The sequence below is a fragment of the Malania oleifera genome, chromosome 8 (assembly GCF_029873635.1).
Source record: "Malania oleifera isolate guangnan ecotype guangnan chromosome 8, ASM2987363v1, whole genome shotgun sequence".
Taxonomy (NCBI): domain Eukaryota; kingdom Viridiplantae; phylum Streptophyta; class Magnoliopsida; order Santalales; family Ximeniaceae; genus Malania; species Malania oleifera.
This window is the reverse complement of record NC_080424.1, coordinates 56,838,925-56,861,812: the sequence shown is the minus strand read 5'-3', so window position 1 is coordinate 56,861,812 and position 22,888 is coordinate 56,838,925. Positions and strand designations below refer to the sequence as shown.

Below are 22,888 nucleotides of genomic sequence, written 5' to 3'. Positions count from 1 at the left end.
CAAAGGTCCTTCAATAATAAACTAACCTAACATACTACTTGAACAAATATTTAAATCCAACACTAATTTTAAACAAATGCAGCAAACAAACTCAACACAAAGCATTACTTAGATTAGATTTAGTGACTTTAATTAAAAAGAAAAATAAACTAACTTCAATAAAAAAAAAACCCAACAACATCTCATTCCAACAAATATTCAAGATTTAAAACTAAGGGAAAGAACAAAAGCAACCACTCTAAGTGACCCCAACAAGATTTAAACAAATATTAAAATAACACAAAGAGAGAGAGATGGAGTAGACTAAAGGATTCTTTAACAGCAAAATAAATCAATGGACAAACTAACTTAAACAAGAATTTAAATTTCAACATTAACTCCAAGGAAGAACATTCAATATATGATTAATTAAAACTAAGTGTAAAACATGCGTTGAATGACAAACTAAAAACAAATAATAACAATTAATTAACAAGAGAGAGAGAGAATGAGGGAGAGAGATTGGAGGTGATCGTAGGCTGGAGCTTAGCAGCAGCAGCTGCTTCCGTTTCCCCCTATTATGTCCCGCGGCGCAGCTCCCCAGGCCCAGCAAAAGACTCCCCACACGCAACCCTAGCCTCCCTTTTCTTTGATAAATGCCCACTGCCCCTTCTTTTTCTACCTTTCTTTTCTTTTTCCACCCTTACCCTCTAGTTTACAGTGCCTCTTCACACTGCCAGCCCTCCATTTGCATGGCCGAGTCACATCAAGACCCGGCCTAATTCAATTTTTTTTCCTTTTTTTGTTTTGTCATATTTTGTTCTCTGTTCACCACAAAATTTGACCCTTTTGGAGCTGGTTTTTCACAAAACTTGAAACACAAAAGTTGTAGCTAATCCTTTTATCTTTCTTTAGAAATTTGAATCATCTCGATCGAAACTCGGACAGAAAAGTTATGTACGAAATACGAACATATATCGGTTTTGGTTCTTGGGAATTTTCTTACAATAAAATATTACCAAAAATTCATAAATTGCATAATAAAACTCAAGAATGATAATTTTGGCACTTTATTAAAATATTGGACAAATTTGAATACTTAATTAAAAATATAAACCGTAAAGACCAGATTAAAGTGGCCAATTACGCAGTTTTAAGTCCCATAAGAAACTTCATGATATGCTGGTACTGTTGGTATGGAGCAACATCTCCCTTAAAAAGATTAGACTGAAGAGATGATAATTCATCCCATAGCAATTTCAGCCTTGTAAAATAGGTGGCCACAGATGTAGTTCCATGAACAAGATTATGGATTTCCTGTTCAAGATGGTACATCCTAGGACCTAATACTTGAGAAAATTGCTCCTTCAAATCTATCCAGATATCTTGAGGAGGATCTAAAAGAGAACACTAGCAGAAATTTCTTTTGAAAGGGAATTAAGAAGTCATGCTTTTACCATGTCATTACAACGATTCTATTGTTGATACTCAGCAGAAGATGTCTTGGAGGGCTTGGATATAGTACCATCGATGAAGCCGACTTTGTTCTTGGTGCTGAGTGCAAGTTCGGAGTGAAGTCTAAAGGAATTTTTTTTTTTTTTTGTATTTAGTTATCAAGAGATATAAAAAAAGAAAAGAAAATATTTACAAATTAGTGAGCAAAATTTTGATTTTACACATCATTAAAATTGATATTTTTAAAAAATTTAACCATATTACAATGAATTTTCATTTTTAATAATATTTAATATCAAGAGGTAATATTAATGATAGGTGAGATTTCTTTTTTTTTTTTTCTTCACAACAATATCATTTATCCGAACAAAGTTAATATGTCTAAATATAAATTGTTAGGATTAATTTACTAATTTTTGTTCTTAAATTAGTATATATGTTTTAAATTTTAAAATTTGTATAAAAATTTAAGATCTTCAATAATTTTTTTGAAGGAACTTCTTAAGAAATATAAGAAAAAATAGTAAATGGTAGATTAAGGTGCTAAAGAAAAACTAACAATATTTAAAAGTTTTAAGCTGTCCTTGTAAAGTAGCACTTTAATTTTAGGGTCCCCTTTGTAGCGTTATTATTTTCTATTTTCTGTTTCTGTTTTCCTACAATGAAGAAACAGATTAAAGAAAACATATTTATTTATGTTGTTAGTTTTCTATTTGTTTTACCAATTTTCAACTATTTGTTGAAAAATAGAAAGCTAAGTTTTATGATTTTTAGTTATTTTGACAGCTTGTCAGAAATTTTAATACTTAGACATAATTTTTTGTATTAAATTATTTATTTTATATACTTCTAAATTAAAATAAAAATTAAATGATCATAATTTAAATATAATTATAAATACATATATAAATTTTAAAAAATAACAATAAAATCAATTACAAAATACTTTCATGTGAAATTTTCATTGCAAACTAAAATTTGAGTAAAATTTTCAAATAAAAAAATTAAGTAAAATAATTATAATTAATTTTATTTTATTATAATAATTTTTAATATATATTATTTTAAATTTATAATTTTAATTATATTTTTACAATATTATTTGTTTTAAAGATGAAAATGAGTATCCTTTTAATTAAAATTTTAATTTATGTCAGTTTTATAAATTTCAACCATGATTGGTTTTAGTTTTTAGTTCTTATTTTTTTATTTTCTTAATTTTTTACATTTACCAAAGGGCCCCAACTTTTGAGGCGGCAGAAGGGAGTCAAAGTCGCCGCCTTAAGCCTGCGTCCGCCCGAGTAAGGACCGCAAATGTTCACAAGCAATGTCCAACGCGATGCTTGCGGCTATAAAAGTTCCCACCGCTTCTGGGCCCCTGGCGCACCCAAAACTGCCGGAGTCACAACGCCGAGTTCGCAGTAACAGCAATAACTACATCGACGGTGGCCATGGGTAGCGAAGGCGAGATCCAGAGGAAACCCAGATTTCTCTGCCTCCATGGATTCCGAACCAGTGCCGGAATCCTCAAGGCGCAGCTCTCCAAGTGGCCGGAGTCGGTTCTCTCCCATGTAGATCTTGTCTTCGTCGACGCTCCGTTCCCCGCCCAAGGCAAGTCCGACGTCGAAGGAATCTTCGATCCTCCCTACTACGAGTGGTTCCAGTTCAACAAGGTCGGTCTTCCTTACTAACTACTTTCAATTTCCGTCTCTCTGTTTTTTTTTTTTTTTGCTCTTTCTCTTTCTCGGTTTCCAATCAGGGCTAAATCTCCTTTGCGGGAAAAATTGGTTCTGAGTTTGTTTTGTTTTCTCGCCAGGAATTTACAGAGTACACGAACTTCGAAGAGTCCTTAGCGTACATCGAAGATTGCATGATAAAGCACGGACCTATAGATGGGTTGCTTGGATTTTCACAGGTAAATTTTCTCATCAATTGCTCTCTTGACAGTATTATTCTTGTTGGTGTTGTTGGATTTTATTTTTCCTTAAATTGGGATACTTCTGCTGTTAATGAACAATTCAGGGGGCCATTTTATCCGCGGCGCTGCCGGGGCTGCAGACCAAGGTATGCATAGGCTTCTCTTCCACCTTTTAACTTCTAAAATTTATAAATTATGAGGACGGAAAATGACGATGAGAAATTGGAATTCGATCGATGGATGACTGATTATCGCAGGGAATGGCTCTGACGAAGGTGCCCAAAATTAAATTTCTGATAATAATCGGCGGGGCAATGTTTAGATCATCATCGGTCGCTGAGAAAGCTTATTCCTCTCCCATTCGCTGCCTGTCCGTCCACTTTTTGGGTATTTCTGCAACTTTTCCTTTTCTACATCCCTATATTTTTGCTTTACCAATTCCGTTTGCTTTTTCCTTGAAGTGAAGTGAAAACCCAACTGATGTCCAAACATCACATTACTTGTCAAAAATTTGCTCAATGATTCTCTTGTATGAACAGTTAAATTCAAGTTGAGGGTTTTAGATTTTTATTAAGTAAATAAAAAAGCTGAAAAGGCTAAAAGAGTTTTGCCTGAAGATTTCACTTTTAAATTTGGCAACTTCGGTCTCACCTTTTGAAAAAAAAAAAAAAAATTAATAAAAAAAAAATAAATTAAACTTCAGACAGGTTGTGTCAAAAAGTTGCCAAAGATATTTGAACAGAAGAAGGCGTTTCAAGCTTCTAGAATGATGAGTTTGTCTGTTTTGGTTAGTGTCCAACAATGGGTCACCATGTTTGATGTTGTTGCAGGAGAGACGGACTTCCTGAAGCAGTATGGGATTAAACTTTTAGATTCATTTGAAGAACCTCTCGTCATCAATCATCCCAAAGGCCACACAGTACCCAGACTAGGTAATTAATGACCTCAAATCACTGGGAAATAGATACTGTACTTGTAGTATATTTTTTTTATATGTATATTTTTTTCTTTTGGGATTTAGATGAGAAGGCTTTGCAAGTCATGCTCGGCTTCATTGAGAAAATGCAAAAGACGTTGCGTAGGGACGAAGAATTGGAGATGCACTTGGATGGCGATGCTCCTGTATCTTAAGCGAAAGGATGATTGACTCCTGCTGGATGAGTAGAATATAATCACTTAGAAGGGAATCAAATTTATTATTCAATTTCTTTAAGTCCTCTATTTAAAATTTTACTTCATTTCACAAATCAATTGTGATGTCATTGAAATTTGAAATTATTCAATTTAGGATTATAGACTGAAAAGAGAAAAAAAAACAAAAACCAAAAAGACAGAGACCAATGTGCCTGAAGCCTTGAACGTACGGCGATTTGTCAAGTTGACTATAGCTCTCGCTACAAGCTGGTGCAATAATTTCATTCAATTTGTTATTATGCCATTATAAATTGAGTACAGATATAGGTATTTTTCAAATATTATATTTTTACTTATTTATTGTTAGTATATCTCCCTAATTAAGTTGATTAATCAATCTCCGTGATTTGGTCATGATTTGTGTAATTAGAGCATGATTTGTGTAATTAGTATTAATGTCATTAATGATTTACCTTTGTGACCTTGTCTCCTTCACCTATAAAAAGATGATCCTTGTACAGTTTTATATATACAAGAATACAGAAGTTATTTAAAACTCTTTCTTTCTTCTCTTAGTTTTAACATGGTATCAGAACCTGGTTCACCAACATTCTCCCTAGTGTGCCGTGTCGGGAGAGACCCCAATGGTTGCCTTGCCGAGAGAGACCCTGATGTTTGAGGGGGAGATTGTTGGGTTATCCCACATCGGTTGTGGAAGGGGCTGATGGTCACTTATTAAGTGTGAGAGAAAATCTCACCCCATGAGTTATACTCCTACCCCTTTCATTGAAGAAATTAAAGAGGCAGGCACCTTGTCCCATTGATCTTGTCCATCCACCTCCCAATAAAATGGCCGTGCAGAACGTAAACGTCGTCACATGCTTGACACTGTTTGCTCTGAACTTTTCTTATGATGGAATCGCTCCTAGAATCCTTTTGGGGAAAAGCCACTCTTACTGCTATTTACACTATTAATCGGGTTCTAACCCTTACTCTTTCCAATAAATTTTCATATGAGGTCCTCTATGAAAAGGTACCTGATTATTTTCGTCTCAAAGTATTTGGTTGTGCTTGTTTTATTTTACTCTTACCTCATAAACATACAAAACTTGAACCTCGCTCTCGTCTCTGTTGCTTTCTTGGTTATGACATTGAACACAAGGGTTATTGGTGCTATGACCTCATAGCCAAGCGTCTTTGAGTCTCTCGGCATGTTCAGTTTTGGAAACACAAAATGTTCACTAGTATGTCTCCACTTTCATTCGATTGTCCCTCATACTCTCCCATTTTCACTGACCCTAACACAAATCCCTCTTCAGATTTTTCCTCTAATGCATGTCATGACAGCTCATCAGGTGATCACTCCACATTTACCTCTCACGAACCTGGACCGTCTGATGATTATGCCATTGCATCCATTCTGTCTGAGTCCTCTGATTTGGATGTTTGTCATTTTAGTAGGGTAAGGGCACCTCCTATTTTAGTGATTACCACTGTTTTTCTACTCTTGACTTTCTTCACGAGCCTCGCAATTATCGCGAGGCTTGTTTTGTTCCTGTTTGGCAGCAATCTATGTTTGAAGAATTTAACACACTTTACAAAAACTCATACTTGCGACCTGGTTACCTACCTCCTAGAAAGACTATAGTTGGGAACAAATGGGTGTATAAAAGGAAAATGAACTCTGACAATTCTAAAGTAAGACATAAAGCTCGTTTAGTGGCAAATGGCTTTACTCAAGAGTATGACATTGATTATGAGGAGACGTTTTCCCCTGTTGCTCGTATTATCTCCGTTCACTCCCTTTTGGATGTTGCCTTTGCCTGACAATGGTCTTTATTTCAGATGGATGTCAAGAATGCCTTCTTACATGGTGATTTGGCTAAGGAAGTATATATGTAGCCTCATCTTCATCCTCCTGGTAAGGTCTGTAGTCTTTGACGTGCATTATATGGGCTTAAGCAAGCTCTCTGTGCTTGGTTTGCCAAGTTCAGCTCCACTCTTGCACAACTTGGGTTTGCTTTTAGCTCATATGATTCAGCTCGTTTTACTCGCCACACTGATACTGGCATCACTATTCTACTACGTTATGTTGATGATATGATCATTACTGGTGATGATACTTCTGGTATTCATAAGCTTAAGCAGTTTCTGTGTCAGCAGTTTGAGAAACAAGACCTCAGTTCTCTTAGCTACTTCCTTAGCTTAGAGCTGTCCCTATCTCTGATGGCTACTATTTGACCCAAGCCAAGTATGCCTTTTGATCTTCTCACACATGCCTTTTGCACAGATTGTAAGATAGCTGATTGTCTGTTGGAGCTTAACATCAAACTCCGTCCTACTGATGGGGAGCTCCTTCCCAATGCTACTCGTTATCGACAACTTGTTGGGAGCTTGATTTATCTCATTGTCACTAGACTAGACATTGCCTATGCAGTGCACCTTGTGTCACGTCCCGAAAATTTTGCTATATATATATATATATATATATATATATTTATTTATTTTCATAACAATAATAATTATACTTTGATACCATAAAACATAATCTAAGTCAACCCGGACCCAAAGGGGTACCGGGGATAAACTTGTCCATACATATTTACCAACTATGCAGCGGAAACCATGATTTACTTAGCTTTATATACAATACCAGAGTCTTACTATAATAACAATAAAAAAAATACACATATACATCCTAAAAAAGACCATAAATATCCTGGGGTCATGTCCCAAAAATCTATCCTGAACTCAACCCAACTACTTATCCTTCAGTCAGGGTAGCACTAACAACCTCCTCTATCTTGGAGCTCTCTCTGCTCGTCTGTCTGGGTTTCTTGAAATGTTTGCATTGCTGGGGTGAGACACCTCTCAGTAAGGGGGATAGACTAATATCAGTGTGTGATAACATGAGTATTATTGTGTTATAAACATATACTGTTCGTGATAAACTGTATCTAATAAGTAGGGAAAATCTGTACATAATTCAACTACATTTGACAAGTGAAGTAAAATTGTTCTGTATAAATCTGAATAAATCGTAAATCAACATAACATACTATATCATACTAAATTTTTGTATACATATAAATCATCTACTATATCTGTATATTACTAAAATTATACCCTTGATGGAAGGTTGAATCATGAATTAAACCCGCATAATCAGGTTGTGCGACCCGAGAGCTAGACCTAACAAAGTCAAATATAACATTACTACGCATGATTGCCCACCCAACCTAGTCTGCCCATCCTACACTCCGCAACACTTCTCGGGTCGGCACACAATGAGTATCCTATTCTGCAACATTTTGGGGCTAATCAGCTTCCGACCCAACATTTTTTGAATAGTGTGATTGTACTGTAGGCTAATGTCAACATGGTCCGCCCATCCTACTCTCCGCAACACTTCTCGGGTCGGCACACAGGGGTATATTGTCTGATCTGGCCAGCTAGCTACGGTATCGTGCTCATAACATACTTAGTCCATTAGGGATTCTGATATCATATAATACATTTCATATAATATATTACTGAAACATATCTCATTTCATATTTTTGTATAAAATCTGTCATATCATAATTTTAAAATAAACTGTTATATATATAAATCTATTCACGGCATCTGCGCCGGTAGAATAATCACGGCATCTGTGCCGGCTAAATAATCACGGCATCTGGGTCAGCTGAATAATCACATCATTTGTGCCGGCCGAATAATCACGACATTCATGCTGGCTGAATATCATATATATACTGAAAATAGAATTTTCTGTGCTGTTTATAATTTTTCTAAAAATTGTTGTCAAATCATGCTTGTACCGTGAATTCATAAAATATTTTGACATACCATTATGTACAATAAAATTTATACTCATGCCAAACACAAGTGACTACTACTCTGTAATAAATTATCTGGTTGGGAAAAACATAGTTTGCTAACAAAATAATATTAAATTTATTTTCAAAGTTTCCTTAATTCAACATTAGTATTCCCAAAAACTATACTAAATCATATATATAAATTTCTGAATCAAATACTGTATATTCAATAATTAATTTCCTGAAAATATCTGACTTAATTTATCCCCTTACTTGTCTCTTGAGAAGCTTGCTGAAAAACCCTAAACTATGCTCGTGACGTTTAAAACTCAAAACTCTGAAATCGCATTATTGCCAATTCAATCAACTCAACCCCAGTATATTTATCATCTAACACATTTCCTGAGTCCACATATTCCAAATAATCATTTAAACCTTAAAATAACTTACTTACCCTTATTGTGTAGTGGTGCCTAAGGACTCCAAATCAACAATCCACTCCGATCAACTTGTAGAGAATCACCCCTAGATCATCGTAGTGATTCCTGATTGTCGAAATAGGCTAAAAAGGAGCTAAAATCGAAGAGAGAAGGAGGAAGGAACCGAAAGTTAGAGAGAGAAAGTGAGGGGGATGTTTTTCTCGCTAAAAATTCGATTTGAACCTTTATATAGATAGCTGTCCACATGGTCTCGTCGATGAGACATGTGTACTTGTCGACGAGTCATAGAAGGATGTTCGTTGACAAAGATAATGAGTTTGTCGATGAACCCTTAATGACCTGAAATTCTTTACTCTTGGTATCTCCTCGTTGATGAGACACGTGTACTCGTCGACGAGACCAAGAAAAACGTTTGTCGACGAAGACAATGGGTTCGTTGACAAGTCCCTATTGATGCCCCTTTTTAAATTAATTTTTCCTTTTTTTTTTTCTCTTTCCTTTCCTTTTTCCTTTTTCCTTTATTACCTTTTTCCTTTATTATTTTCATAAATTAAAATTTTCGAGTCTCTACATTCTCCCCTTCTTATAAAATTTCGTCCTCAAAATTTGTTATTTATCTCATGTATCAATCTCTGAGGAAAACTGCTGAAATTTAATTAATTACCCCCACTTATGGTGGAGGAATACCGTGATTATATTTTCGTGTCTTCCTAAAGAGGTTTCGTGAATATACCGGCCCATTGCTCATCAGTGCATACAAACTTAAGTGCCACGTCCCCCTTTTGTACATGGTCACAAATAAAATGATGTGTAATTTTTATGTGCTTAGTTCATAAGTGTGATATGTGTTTCTTTGAGATATTTATTATACTAGTATTATCACATTTTATGGGAACTGTGTCATAGTGCAATCCATAGTCCATGAGTTATTGCTTCATATAAAGTGTTTGAGCACAACAACTTTCCACTGCTATGTATTCAACTTCGGCTGTGGACAGTGTAATTGAGTTCTGTTTCTTGGAAAACCAAGAAACTAAAGATTATCCTAGATAATGATGTGTGTCGCTCATGCTCTTTCGATCTACTTTACTTCCAGTAAAGTCAGCATCAAAATAACTGACAATCTCAAAAGAGGTATGATTAGGATACCATAATCTTAATTTGACAGTCCCAATAAGGTATCATATATTTTCTTGGCTGCTAATAAATGACTCTTTAGGTGCAACCTGAAATTTAGGACACATGCATATGCTTTAATGATATCAAGACTGCTTGCAGTCAGATACAATAGGCTACTAATTATACCTCTGTAGAGCTTAACATCTATTGGTATGCCTTGCTCATCTTTGTCTAATTCGGTGGAAGTACTCATAGGTGTTCCTAGAATTTTGGAGCCTTCCATACTAAATTTCTTGAGCAAGTCTTTAACATATTTTGATTGGCATATAAAAGTCTCATGTTTGGCCTATTTAATCTGAAGTCCTAGGAAGAATGTAAGTTCACCCATCATGCTTATTTCGAGTTCATTTTGCATACATTTGGTAAACTCATTACACAACTCTTCGTTTGTTACTCCAAATATGTCATCAACATATATTTACACAAGGAGCATGTCATCATTTTTAGACTTTATGAAGAATGTTGTGTCTATCTTCCCTCTAGTAAACCCATTATCTAGCAAAAAATCACGTAGCATTTCATACCAAACTCTAGGAGCTTGCTTCAATCTGTACAAGGCTTTAAACTGTCTATACACATGATTAGAGAATTTGTGATTTTCGAATCCTGGAAGTTGTTCCACGTATACCTCCTTATTGATGTAGTCATTTAAAAATGTGCTTTTAACATCCATTTGATATAATTTAAAGTTCTTAAAAACAGCATATGCTAATAACATTTGGATGACTTCCATCCTAGTTATAGGAGCATAGGTTTACTCAACATCTATACCTTCCTCCTGGTTATACCCTTGGGCTACTAGTCTGACTTTATTTCTAATAACTATTCCATTTTCATCTTTCTTGTTCCTATACACCCATTTAATTCTAATAATAGTATAATCATCAGGTCTAGAAACCAAGGTCCAGACTTTGTTCCTCTCAAATTGATTAAACTCTTCTTGCATGGACATTACCCATGATTCATCCTCAATGACCTCATTGACATTTTTAGGCTCCTCCTGAGACAAGAATGTAAAGTAGTTACACAAGTTTCTAAGAGATGATCAGGTAACTACATCTCGAGATATTTCACCCATGAGTTGATCTTTGAAGTGACGCTCCAAAAATTTCCACTCTCTAGGTAGTTCATATACCTCACTCTCTAATTGATTATCATTTGCAGATGATTTTTTAATATTTGTGCTCTTATCTTCATTATTTTCAATGGATAATTTTTCTAATCTTTTTCTTATTTCAAGATCATCCTCATCAGTTTTTTTAGAGAAGATATTGGACTCTTCAAACACTACATGGATGGACTCTATAACAGTCAAAGTTTTCTTGTTGAGCACCCTGTAGGCTTTACTATCTATGACATAACCTAAAAAGATTCCCTTATCAGATTTTGTATCAAATTTTCCTAGGTTATTTTATCTCTAAGTACAAAATATTTACAATCAAAGACGTAAAAATATGAGGTATTAGGTCTATGACCATTCCACAATTCATATGGGGTTTTGTTGAGAGTGGGCTTGATTAAAACTCTGTTCATTACATAGCAACAAGTGCTCACCGCTTATGCCCAGAAATATTTGGGTAAGTTATGTTCATTAAACATTGTTGTATCCATTTCCTATAAAGACCTATTCTTTCTCTCAACTACTCCATTTTGCTGTGGAGTCCTAGGTGTAGAAAAATTGTGAGATATACCATGCAAGTCACAAAATTTTTCATATCCTGATTTTTAAATTCTCTACTCCTATCACTTCGAATGTGTGTGATCTTATAACCTTTTTCATTTTGAATATTTCTACATAGTTTAAAAATTTTTTCACATGCTTCATTTTATGTGCAAGAAGTAAAACTCATGTGAATCTAAAATAATCATCAATAATTACTAAGACATATGATTTTCCTCCTAGATTCTGAACTTGATTAGGACCAAATAAGTGTAGGTGCAGCATTTGAAGTGACCTAGTAGTGGAGATGATTTTCTTCTTTTTAAAATTAGATTTAGTTTGTTTACCTAGTTGACATGCATCACATATTTTATCTTTCACAAATTGTGTCTTAGGTAAACCTTTAACTAATTCACTTTTAACCAGCTTAAACAATAAATCAATGCTAGCATGTCCTAATCTCCTATGCCAAAGCCAACTAGTATCATTTATAGCAGAAAAACATTTCACATGTTGAGAGGTTAAGTTATCAAAACTAGTAGTATAGACATTGTCATTTTGTTCAATAGAAAAGAGTATTTTGTTCTCGGATATATTCTCTATTAAGCATTTATCATGTTCAAAGGATACCTTATAACCTTTATCACACAATTGACTTATGCTCAACAAATTATGCTTTAAACCATTTACAAGTAAAACATTATCTATGACAAGAGAGGGTTCCTTACCTACCCTGATAATCTTGTCTTTTGCATTGTCCTTGATGGTCACGAATCCTCCATACTTTGGTGTGATGGACGCGAACTTGGCCTTATCGCCTGTCATGCATCTTGAGCAGTTGTTGTCCATGTACCATTTGTCCTTAGAGAAGGACAACTTCAAACACACCTACAAAAATATTTAAGTGACTATCCGAATTCTCTTGGGTCCATAGGGGTTAGTGCCTATAGCTTTTATGATTTTCCAGACCTTCTTAATCTTAACATCCTTGTTTTTAAAAGGACAGTCAAATTTTATGTGGTCTATCTTCTTGCATTTAAAATATGTAGTGTGCCTATAGGAATCTTTAGATGGAATAAATGATTTTGATTCTTTTACGATCTCATATAAAGATTTTTTTGCCTGTGATTCTCTTTTCCATTAAAATCAAAACGTTCTTTATCAAGAGAATTTCTTTGGGTCCCAAGGAGTTTTTCAAAATTTTTTTGGCCCTTTATGAATTTATAAATAATTTTGGAGTTATCATCAAATTTTCTTTCAATACTAGAAATGTTCAATTATTTTTCTTTCAATAATGAAGAATGGGAATCCTTTTCTTTTTCATAAACTTTTGACAAATCTTTATATTTGATCTTCAAATCATCATTTTTCTTAGTCATTTTATCAAGCAATTTATGAACACGAATATACTCAATCTGCAATTTTTTATATGTAGGCATGCTATCAACATTAGAATCATTACTAGAATAATAAGACGATAAAGAGCATGATGAATATACCTCATGGTTGCTATGTGCCATCAGGCACATATTCGCAACTTCGTTGTCGCTGGAGTCAGTGTCTGAACCACTAGTACTGTGTCTATCCCAAGAAGTGGCTTTCATCACCTTTTTTTTTTTGAATCTTTCTTCTAGTGGACAATCTAGTTTTATATGACCGACTTCATTACAATAGTAACATGTGGGAGTATATGATTTTTGCTTTATCCTGCTCGACTCTTCATTTTCTAATTTAGAGCTTGATGTGATTGGTGTATTCCCAAGAGGGGGGCTGAATTGGGTATTTAAAAATTCATAGGTCAAAAGTGTTTTGTTTTAAGAACCGCAGCTGGTACTACACAACCTAGGGTCCTTTCTAAGCAATCACAAACTCAATCAAATATTCAAATGATTAAAGACATGCAGAGTATTCAAAATAAATTAAACATAAACATATAAGTGCAGAATTTGAAGTGCGGATAATAAACAGAGTAGGGAAGAGAAAAAACAACACTATATTTGTTATCAAGGTTCGGCCAATCCTACCTACATCCCTGCCTTAAGCTAACAAGTAAGATGATTCCACTATTTGATCACTTAATCGGGTGGAGCGACGCCACTTTCACTCTGTTTACGGGGTGGAGATTTCACAGCTCAATTACGGGGTTGTGCCACAACTAACTCTCCTTACGAGGCGGAGACACCTCAACTCAATTACTAGGCTGAGCCAAACTGTGCACACTTTATAGGATGGTGCAAATCTTAACTTTCCTAACCGGGTGTGAACCAATTTGGGTCTCCTTACAGGGTAACTCTTCCTCTTTAGACCACGCCTGTAATACAATAGATGTAAAATTTTTCATATAAAGAAATGCTTCTCAAAAAGTTGAATGTACACAATGAAGCACTATATATGTATGATATGAAATAAGCTCAAGTGAGTAAGGGTATTTTTCTCAAAACAATAATTTTGCATTCTTTGAATGAAGATATATATGATGAATGTTCCAAAGATTATACCCTAATAAAATATTTCTTCAAAAATATTTTTTTCAATGAAAGTGTAATGCCCCGAAAAATTTTGGTTATATATATTATTTTTTTTTTTTTGCATTTTACTTAATAAACCCTGATACCACAATTGTAAACAAAGTCAACCCAGACCCAAAGTGGGGTACCGGTGATACACCTGTTCATAAATTTCTATTAACTGTGCGGCGGGAAAACATTATATACTTGAACCTTATAACAATACTAGAGTCCTACTAACTTCAAAATTTTACATATACGTCCCCAAAAATCCATAAAATACTCTAGGGACTTGCACAAAATCCCTCTTTTAACTCAAATGTACACCCCGCAATTAGGGTAGTACTAAAACCTCCTCTATCTAGGAGCTCGCTTTGCTCGTCTGTCTGGATTTCCTGAAATGTTTGAATTTTGGGGTCAGACACCTCTCAATAAGCAGGATAGATTAGCATTAGTGTGTGACACATGAGTTTAATTGTGTTATAAACATATATTGTAAGTAATTAATTGCATCCAATAAATCATGTAAATATGTTCTGTATAAATTTGAAGAAATCATATTTCAACATAGACATATTGTGTCATAATAAATTTTTGTATGCATTTAAATCATCTGTTATATCTATATAATATTAAATTATCTGCTATATCTGTATAATAGTAAAATTATTTCCGAGATGGATAGCTAGCTGATATCATGTATTACCCTCACATGATTGGGTTGTGTAGCCCGTAGGCGGGACCTAGTAATGGTTGACCTACCATGTTAAGTCAAAACTGACTTGTCTGTAAGTACGATTGGCCTATCTAGCCTAATCCGCATTGTCAGGGGGTGCACACTACTACACTGTGCTCAATCAACTATCCATACACCGACACTCTATCTGAGACGTGTGGTGGCACTAATATGAACTGATAGTTACAATACCATGCTCTGAAACTAAACTAAGCCATTTGAGTTCTTCTATCGTATAATACATTTAATAAATAACTGAAACATAACTGTTTCATGATTATGTGTAAAATCTGTCTTAATAATGTTTCTGAATAAACTGTTATAAATATATCTAATCACGACATTTGGCTCGACTGAAATTTCACAGCATTTAGGCCGGCTGAATTATCATGGCATTTGGGCTGGCTGAATTATTACGGCATCTGGGCCAGTTGAAATATCACGATATCTCGGCCGACTGAATTATCACGGTATCTGGGTTGACTTAATTATCACAGCATCTAAGCCGACTGAATTATCTTAATATACTAAAAATATCCTAAGTTCTGTACTGTTTATAGATTTTCTAAAAATTCGTTATAAAAACATGTTTGTTCTATGTAACCATAAAATAATCTGACATGCTAATATTTGCAATGAAATATCTATACTCATGCCACACAATTTGAGTATTATTCTATAGTATACTAACTGTCTGAGAAGATTTGATTTTTCTAAGAAATAATATTAAATCTGTTTTCATAAATCTGAATATCCATATAATTCATATATATAATTTCTAAATCAAATACTGTATTTTAAATAGTGAACTTTCTAAAATACTTGACATAATTTATCCCCTTACTTGTTTCCTGGAACTATGCCTGTAGGGAATTCAGTACTATGCCTGCAGCGCTTGCATAAAGCCTATATTTATAAATCGTAATTCAATCAACTTAACTCCAAAATAACTGTCATTCAACGTACCTAGACCCATATATTACCAATATCTAGTTAAACTTTTAAAAATAACCTCCTTACCCTTGTTTTGGAGTGGTGCCTAAAATGCCCGATTCTCAAAATTACTTTGATTAAATTGTAGATAATCGCCATTAGGATCTCGAAATCACATTTATCAGCTAATTTGGGTTGAAATCAGGAGAGAAATCGAGGAGAGAAGGAAGGAGAGTTGCAACCTTAAGAGAGAGAAAGAGAGATATTTGATTTTCCTTTAAGAAAATGAGTTGCGGGACTTAATTAAGCACTGCAAGACAAAACCATCGACAATTTGGCTTTTGACCAAACATTTTTACCATTTTACCCTTAACTGTGCCGCAGTAATAACAAAATCGTCAACAATTTTCTGCTCCCCCACCAAACCAAATTCTTTCTTTTCCTGTATTTTCTAATTATTCCTATTTTCTGGGTCGTTACATTCTCCACTCATAAAAAGTTCGTTTTCGAAATTTGCCATTTTTCATTTGCACCAACCTTAAAGAAAAACGCTAAAATTTTATTAATTACCCTTACTTATGTCGGAGGAATATCGTTATTACATATACGATTTTGGTAGATTACAATAATTAAATCAAAACTCTGCCAAAACCAATCAAAATAGAAAACTATTACATTCAACTAATTAATTTGTACAAAAATTTTCTTACATACATGATTTCTTACCTGAACCATTACCTTTCCCTAGCTAATGTTGGATCCCACTAAATAAATGCGGGTACTTCTGATGTATTTCATCCTCTAACTTTCACAAAACTTCCTCAACTACATGATTCCTCCAAAGTACTTTCACTAGTGGTATTTTCTTGGTGCGTAATTTTTGCTATTTATGATTTAAGATTTGAACAGACACTTCATCATAGGATAAGATCTCACCAATATCCAATGCCTCATAACTTATTATATAAGATGGATTTGGAACGTATTTCTTCAACATGAACACATGAAATACATCATGGATTTTGGATAGCGCTACGGGTAACGCTAACTTGTAGGCAACTAAGCCAACTCTTTCCAATATCTGAAACGACCCAATATACGTAGGGCTAAGCTTACCCTTTTTCCCAAATCTCATTACACCTTTCAGTGGTGTAATTTTCCAGAACACATTATCACTTACATCAAATTACAGCGCTCGTTGACGGGTATCTTTATAGCTTTTCTGTCGGCTTTGAGCTGTTCTAATTCTTTTCTAGATAAGTTTGATTTTCTCAGAAGCTCGCTGTACCATTTCTGGCCCTAATATATGTTTTTCTCCAATTTCATCCTAATATAACGGAGATCGACATCTCTGACCATATAATTTCTCATACGGAGCCATCCTAATACTGACTTGGTAGCTGTTGTTGTAAGCAAATTCCATTAGGGGCAAGTATTGAATCCAACTATCTCCAAAATCTAGCACACAAGAACGCAACATATCCTCCAGTATTTGTATAGTTCGTTCTGTCTATCTATCGGTTTGAGGATGAAAGACTGTGCTAAAAGCCAATTGGGATCCCAAAGCTATCTGTAAGATTTTCCAGAAATGAGACTTAAACGTGGATCCTGGTTAGAAACGATGGACACAGGCACTCCATGCAATATGACTATCTCCTATATATACAGTTCTGCCAATTTACCAATGAAGTAGTTAACTCTGCTGGGAAGAAAATGAACAGTCTTTGTCAATCTATCAATGACTACCTAGATGATGTCCTGTCCATAAAGTACGAGCGGTAACCTCGATACGAAATCTATAGAAATATGTTCCCACTTCCATTCAGGGATGTGAAGTGGTTGCAATGATCCCGCTGATCTCTAATGTCCAGCCTTCATCTGCTGGTATGTCAAACACTGTTTAACATATTCAGTAATTTCTCTCCTCATATTGCTCCATTAGAAGGATATCTGCAAATCCTTGTACATTTTCGTATTTCCTAGATGTATTGTAAACAGGGAACGGTGCACCTCTACCAAAATAGTCTTTTTAATTTCGGCATCATTAAGTACACATAATCTACTACGAAACTTTAGAGCTCCATTATCTAAAATATTAAAATCAACTCCATGTCCGCTCTGCCCTCTATCTCTGATCTTTACTAATTCTGCATCTTGTATCTGCACAATCTTAATTTTCTCCAGCAAAGTTGGTTGAAGGACCAGATGAGCAATTGATGCTTGATGACTACCCTCTACCAGCTCTACACCAAGTCTTTCTAAATCCATTCCGATTTGAGGTACAGTTACTATTGCTAATATGGATGCGCATCTTGATTTACAGCTCAACGTATTAGCTACCACGTTAGCCTTCCCTGAGTGGTAACTGATGGTACAATCATAATTTTTAATTAGCTCGAGCCACTTCCTCTGCCTCATATTCAACTCTTTTTGCATGAAGAAATAGTTTAAGTTCTTATGATCTGTAAATATTTCACACTTCCCACCATATAGATAATGTCTTTAGATTTTTAAATGCGTACACCACTTGTTAGCTTTACTGTGATCCCAAGAGGGGGGGTGAATTGGTATTTTTAAAATTTAACTCCTAGGTAAACCTTCTAACAGCAGTATGTTCACAACCCTATGGTTAATCTAATGCGAATAATATAAATATATCAGAAATTAAATGAAGCAGTTTAATTAATCGCACAAGCACCAGAAAATAGTAAAGAAAGGGTGACACGCAGATATGTTATCGAGGTTTGGCTAACTGCCTACGTCCCCGCCTTGGCTAACCAGCACAATGATTATCACAATAACTTGCTCACTTAAACGAGTGGAGCGACACTTATACAAACCAGGTCAAATTATCACATGACTGACCTCAACCTTTACACCAATCATTACCGGGCTGGATTACCGGCCCCTCAGGCCACGTCTAGAATCTCTCAGATATACAATCAAATGGTACAATATTAAAGTGCTTTCACGTAAAGCAGATTTGTACCCAAATGTGCTCAATCACAAACACCACAGATGATTTAAAATATAAGCTTAGTGTGGTCTAGATAGTTTAACTCTTAAAGGTATTTTCTATCAGTGTAGTACGTACGTGAGAGTGTCAACAAGCAATCTTTGTATTTAAAGATGTTCTCAATCAAGGTGCTCAAACAAAGATGTCATGCAAGATTCAAATATCCCAAATGGCAGAATATGTTAATCACGTGAATAGTGTGTATGCTTGGTTTGCAAGATATATGTAATCTTTGTATTTTAGCAAATGATATAGACTTGAATGGATAGTGCCATAAAGATTAATATAATACACACAAATATCTTTTCACAAATATATTAATATGAATACTACAAGATATTTAAGTACTTTTGAAAATATTTTTTCAAGTCAAAAACAAATACAACCTTCCTAAGTTATTGCAATGAGAATGCAACACTCGGAAGTTTAACAAGTCTCCTTAGGATAGACTTATTAGAAAAGCCTCCTAAGAATACTTAGGTTGTGCTCTTGTAAGAAAATCGATTCAAAGCACTTCAAATAGTGAGAACAAACTTCTAGACAATAAGACTCAATACACTTACAAATGATACAGAAGAATAAAGACGGTAAGTTTGAGTGGACTTTTTTCAAGAGTATGAGAAGTAGGATGTATTTAGCTTGGGAGAGAATTTTTGAGTATGTTTGCTAATCGATGCTTAATTCTCCTAAATGAAAGGGTATATATAGACATATAAGAATTTTTGACCGTTGGGGACCTATTAGGGATTATTGAAAAAGTTTAATGACATTTTAACCAATTTAGCCCTATTTAAAAAAATATTAATTGCGGTAAAAAATCAGGGCAACTCGAGAGGTCCGGTCAGCCAAAAATATTTTGGTCGACCAAGTCTCATATGGTTCGGTCGACCAAGGGAATATTAAACTAAGGGCTCGGTTGACCAGGAGAGGGCGATTTTCTAATTTTTTGAGGTTCGGTCGACCAGGCCATTTTGAATTGGCTGGTTCGATCAACCAAACCGCTGTGATTTCTCCCGAAGACCCTTCGGTCGACTAGGTAGTTGGAGAACAAAAGTGGTCGGTCGACCAGATGGTTAAAATGTTGACCAGGGAGGGTTTCGGTCGACCAGGTCTTTTTGAACTACCTGGTTCGGTCGACCAGGTGGTCAAACTTTTGACCTAGGGAGGTTTCGGTCGACCAGACCAAAATGAACTGACTGTGCTGGTTGACCGAGAGTGCACCATGTGTGCATTTCGGTCCAATCTTAAAGCATACAAACCCTAATGAAGTGCCTAACAAATATATGTGTAAATGTGTGTCTTAGGGTCACTTGAGGTCCAATTTGAAGACATCAAAAATGTCCAGTGTCGGTCGACCGAAGGGAAAACCCTAAGGTTACTGAAAGGTAATTTTGCATTATGATTAGTTTAAGCTCACAAAATAAACCATACATGTGATGTGTGTGCTTATTACAAACCGAATACTTTAATTACTATTACAGACAAATTTCACTACAAAAATGTTACAATCGAGAGCATCCAATTTGTCTTCAATCTTTGAGCTTTCACATGCCATTAATGATCTGCTAATATGGACCTGCACATGAACTAGATATTTATTAAATACCGGAGTATTTGTTATTATCAAAATCGGGCGTGACCTATAAGGTCAACATTCTCCCTTTTTTTTATGGTGACAAATACGATTGACAAAAAAAATATAGGGTTAAGCCTAAGAAGGCTTCTCCTCACAATATGCATCCAATGTATGTTTAAAAACATAAGTTCTTTTTCCCATTATTTTGCCTCTTTCCATCTCTCCCTTTTGGCAATAGTAAAAATGGTCATTTGAATTAAAATCCCAGGTAATGGGTGTTTAGTACATTTATACAAGAATAATTTTGGAAAGAATTTGAAAATTTTTGGTAGAGTGTCGTTTGTAAATCGGACTTTTCAAAAGTAAACCTATATAAACGTAACCTGTTTGAGTTTAAATTTCCTAACAATTTATCCATAACTACTCATACAGTTCAGTATGGTCCAATACAACAAATAAACTATCAATATGAGTATGAATTGGACAAGTTATGCAACATAGATGATAATCAATATAATCATGCAATAGATATATGTATAACATATGCACACAATCAACAAACAACTTTCACAAAGTCTGAAGCAAGAAGATAAGTCAACAATAGAATTAGTTGCTAAGACTTGGAAAGTTTTCATAAAAGAGCTCCCCCTAACTTTATGCAAGTTATGAAACAATTAAGTTTAGGAAGCTTCTCTACTATGCATTAAGCCTAACTCACGTCTAATTTGTATGAACCTATCCTTGGGTAGTGGTTTAGTGAAAATATTGGCCCACTGTTCATTGGTGCATACAAACTCAAGAGCTACATCTCCTTTTTGCACATGATCACAAAGAAAATGATGTCTAATCTCAATGTGTTTAGTTCGTGAATGTGAGATAAGATTTTTAGAGATGTTGATTGCACTAGTATTATCACATTTAATTGGTATTGTTTCATAGTACAATCCAAAATCCACAAGTTGTTGTTTCATATAAAGAGTTTGGGCACAACAACTTCCAGCTGCAATGTATTCAGCTTCGGTTGTGGATAAGACAACTGAGTTTTGTTTCTTGGAGAACCAAGAAACAAGATATTGTCCTAAGTAATGACAAGTGCCGCTAGTGCTTTTTCTATCAACCTTACTACCGGCAAAGTCAGTATCAGTGTAACTAACAATCTCAAAGGTAGTATGCTTAGGGTACCACAATCCTAACTCTATAGTCCCAACTAGATACCTAAGGATTCATTTAATAGCTTTTAGATGAGATTCCTTAGGGGCAGCTTGAAATCTAGTACACATGCACACACTAAACATAATGTCAGGCCTACTAGCAGTGAGATATAGGAGACTCCCAATCATACCACGATACAATTTTACGTCAATAGGGATTCCTTGCTCATCTTTATCAAGTTTAATGGAATAGTTCATAAGTGTACCAAGAATTTTACAATCTTCCATATTAAATTTCTTTACCAAGTCCCTAATGTATTTAGATTGGCATATGAAAGTTCCATGATTAGCTTGCTTAATTTGTAGACCTAAGAAGAAATTAAGTTCACCCATCATGCTCATTTCAAATTCACTTTGCAGGCGTTTGGCAAACTCATTACACAACTCTTCATTAGTTGCTCCAAAAATGATATCGTCCACATAGATTTGAACAAAGAGCATATCATCATTTTTGGATTTGATGAAAAGTGTAGTGTCAATTTTGTCACGGGTAAACCCATTTTCTAGTAGAAAACCATTAAACTTCTCATACCAAGATCTAAGAGCTTGTTTCAATCCATACATGGCTTTAAACAAGCAGTAAACATGATCGGGATATTTATGATTCTCAAAACCGGGTGTTTGTTCTACGTATACCTCTTCATTTATGTAGCCATTTAGAAAAACGCTTTTAACATCCATTTGAAACAATTTAAAGTTTTTGAAAGCGGCAAAGGCAAGTAACATACGAATGACTTTTAATCTAGCAACAGAAGCATATGTTTCATCAAAGTCAATCCCTTTCTATTGGTTATACCCTTGGGCAACTAGTCTAGCTTTATTCTTAGTTACCACCCCATTCTCATCTTTCTTATTTCTATATACCCATTTAGTTCCAATGATGGTGTGCTCATTAGGCCTAGGAACTAAGGTCCACACTTTGCTTCTCTCAAATTGATTAAGCTCTTCTTGCATGGACATCACCCAAGACTTATCCTCTATGACTTCTTTAATATTTTTAAGTTCTTCTTGGGATAAGAAAGCAGAATGATTCATAATATTTCTCAAGGAGGATCTTGTGGCTACACCACTGGATGGTTCGCCTATGATTTGATCTATAAGATGACTTCTAATGTATTTCCAATCTCTAGGCAACCCCTGATTTCCATTTTCATTATCTTTAAGTGATTTTTCATTTGCTTCTTGATTTTCACTTACATTATTTTCAATAGACATTTTCTCTAAGTATTTTCTAATATCAATATTATCTTCATCATCTTTATTAGAAAATGGATTAGACTCATCAAACACAACATAAATCGATTCAATCACAGTTAAAGTTC

The 22,888-nt window shown here is 34.8% G+C and overlaps 1 protein-coding gene across 1 annotated transcript; it reads left to right on the top strand.

Annotated features, from left to right (window-relative positions):
- The first annotated feature begins 2,712 nt into the window (after window positions 1-2,712).
- On the top strand, window positions 2,713-4,825 carry LOC131161563 (uncharacterized). The gene is made up of 6 exons (XM_058117400.1): window positions 2,713-3,107; window positions 3,251-3,349; window positions 3,457-3,498; window positions 3,610-3,739; window positions 4,183-4,284; window positions 4,374-4,825. The coding sequence occupies exons 1-6, from the start codon at window positions 2,886-2,888 to the stop codon at window positions 4,481-4,483; spliced, it is 705 nt and encodes a 234-aa protein (XP_057973383.1). The 5' UTR covers window positions 2,713-2,885; the 3' UTR covers window positions 4,484-4,825.
- Window positions 4,826-22,888: the final 18,063 nt, after the last annotated feature.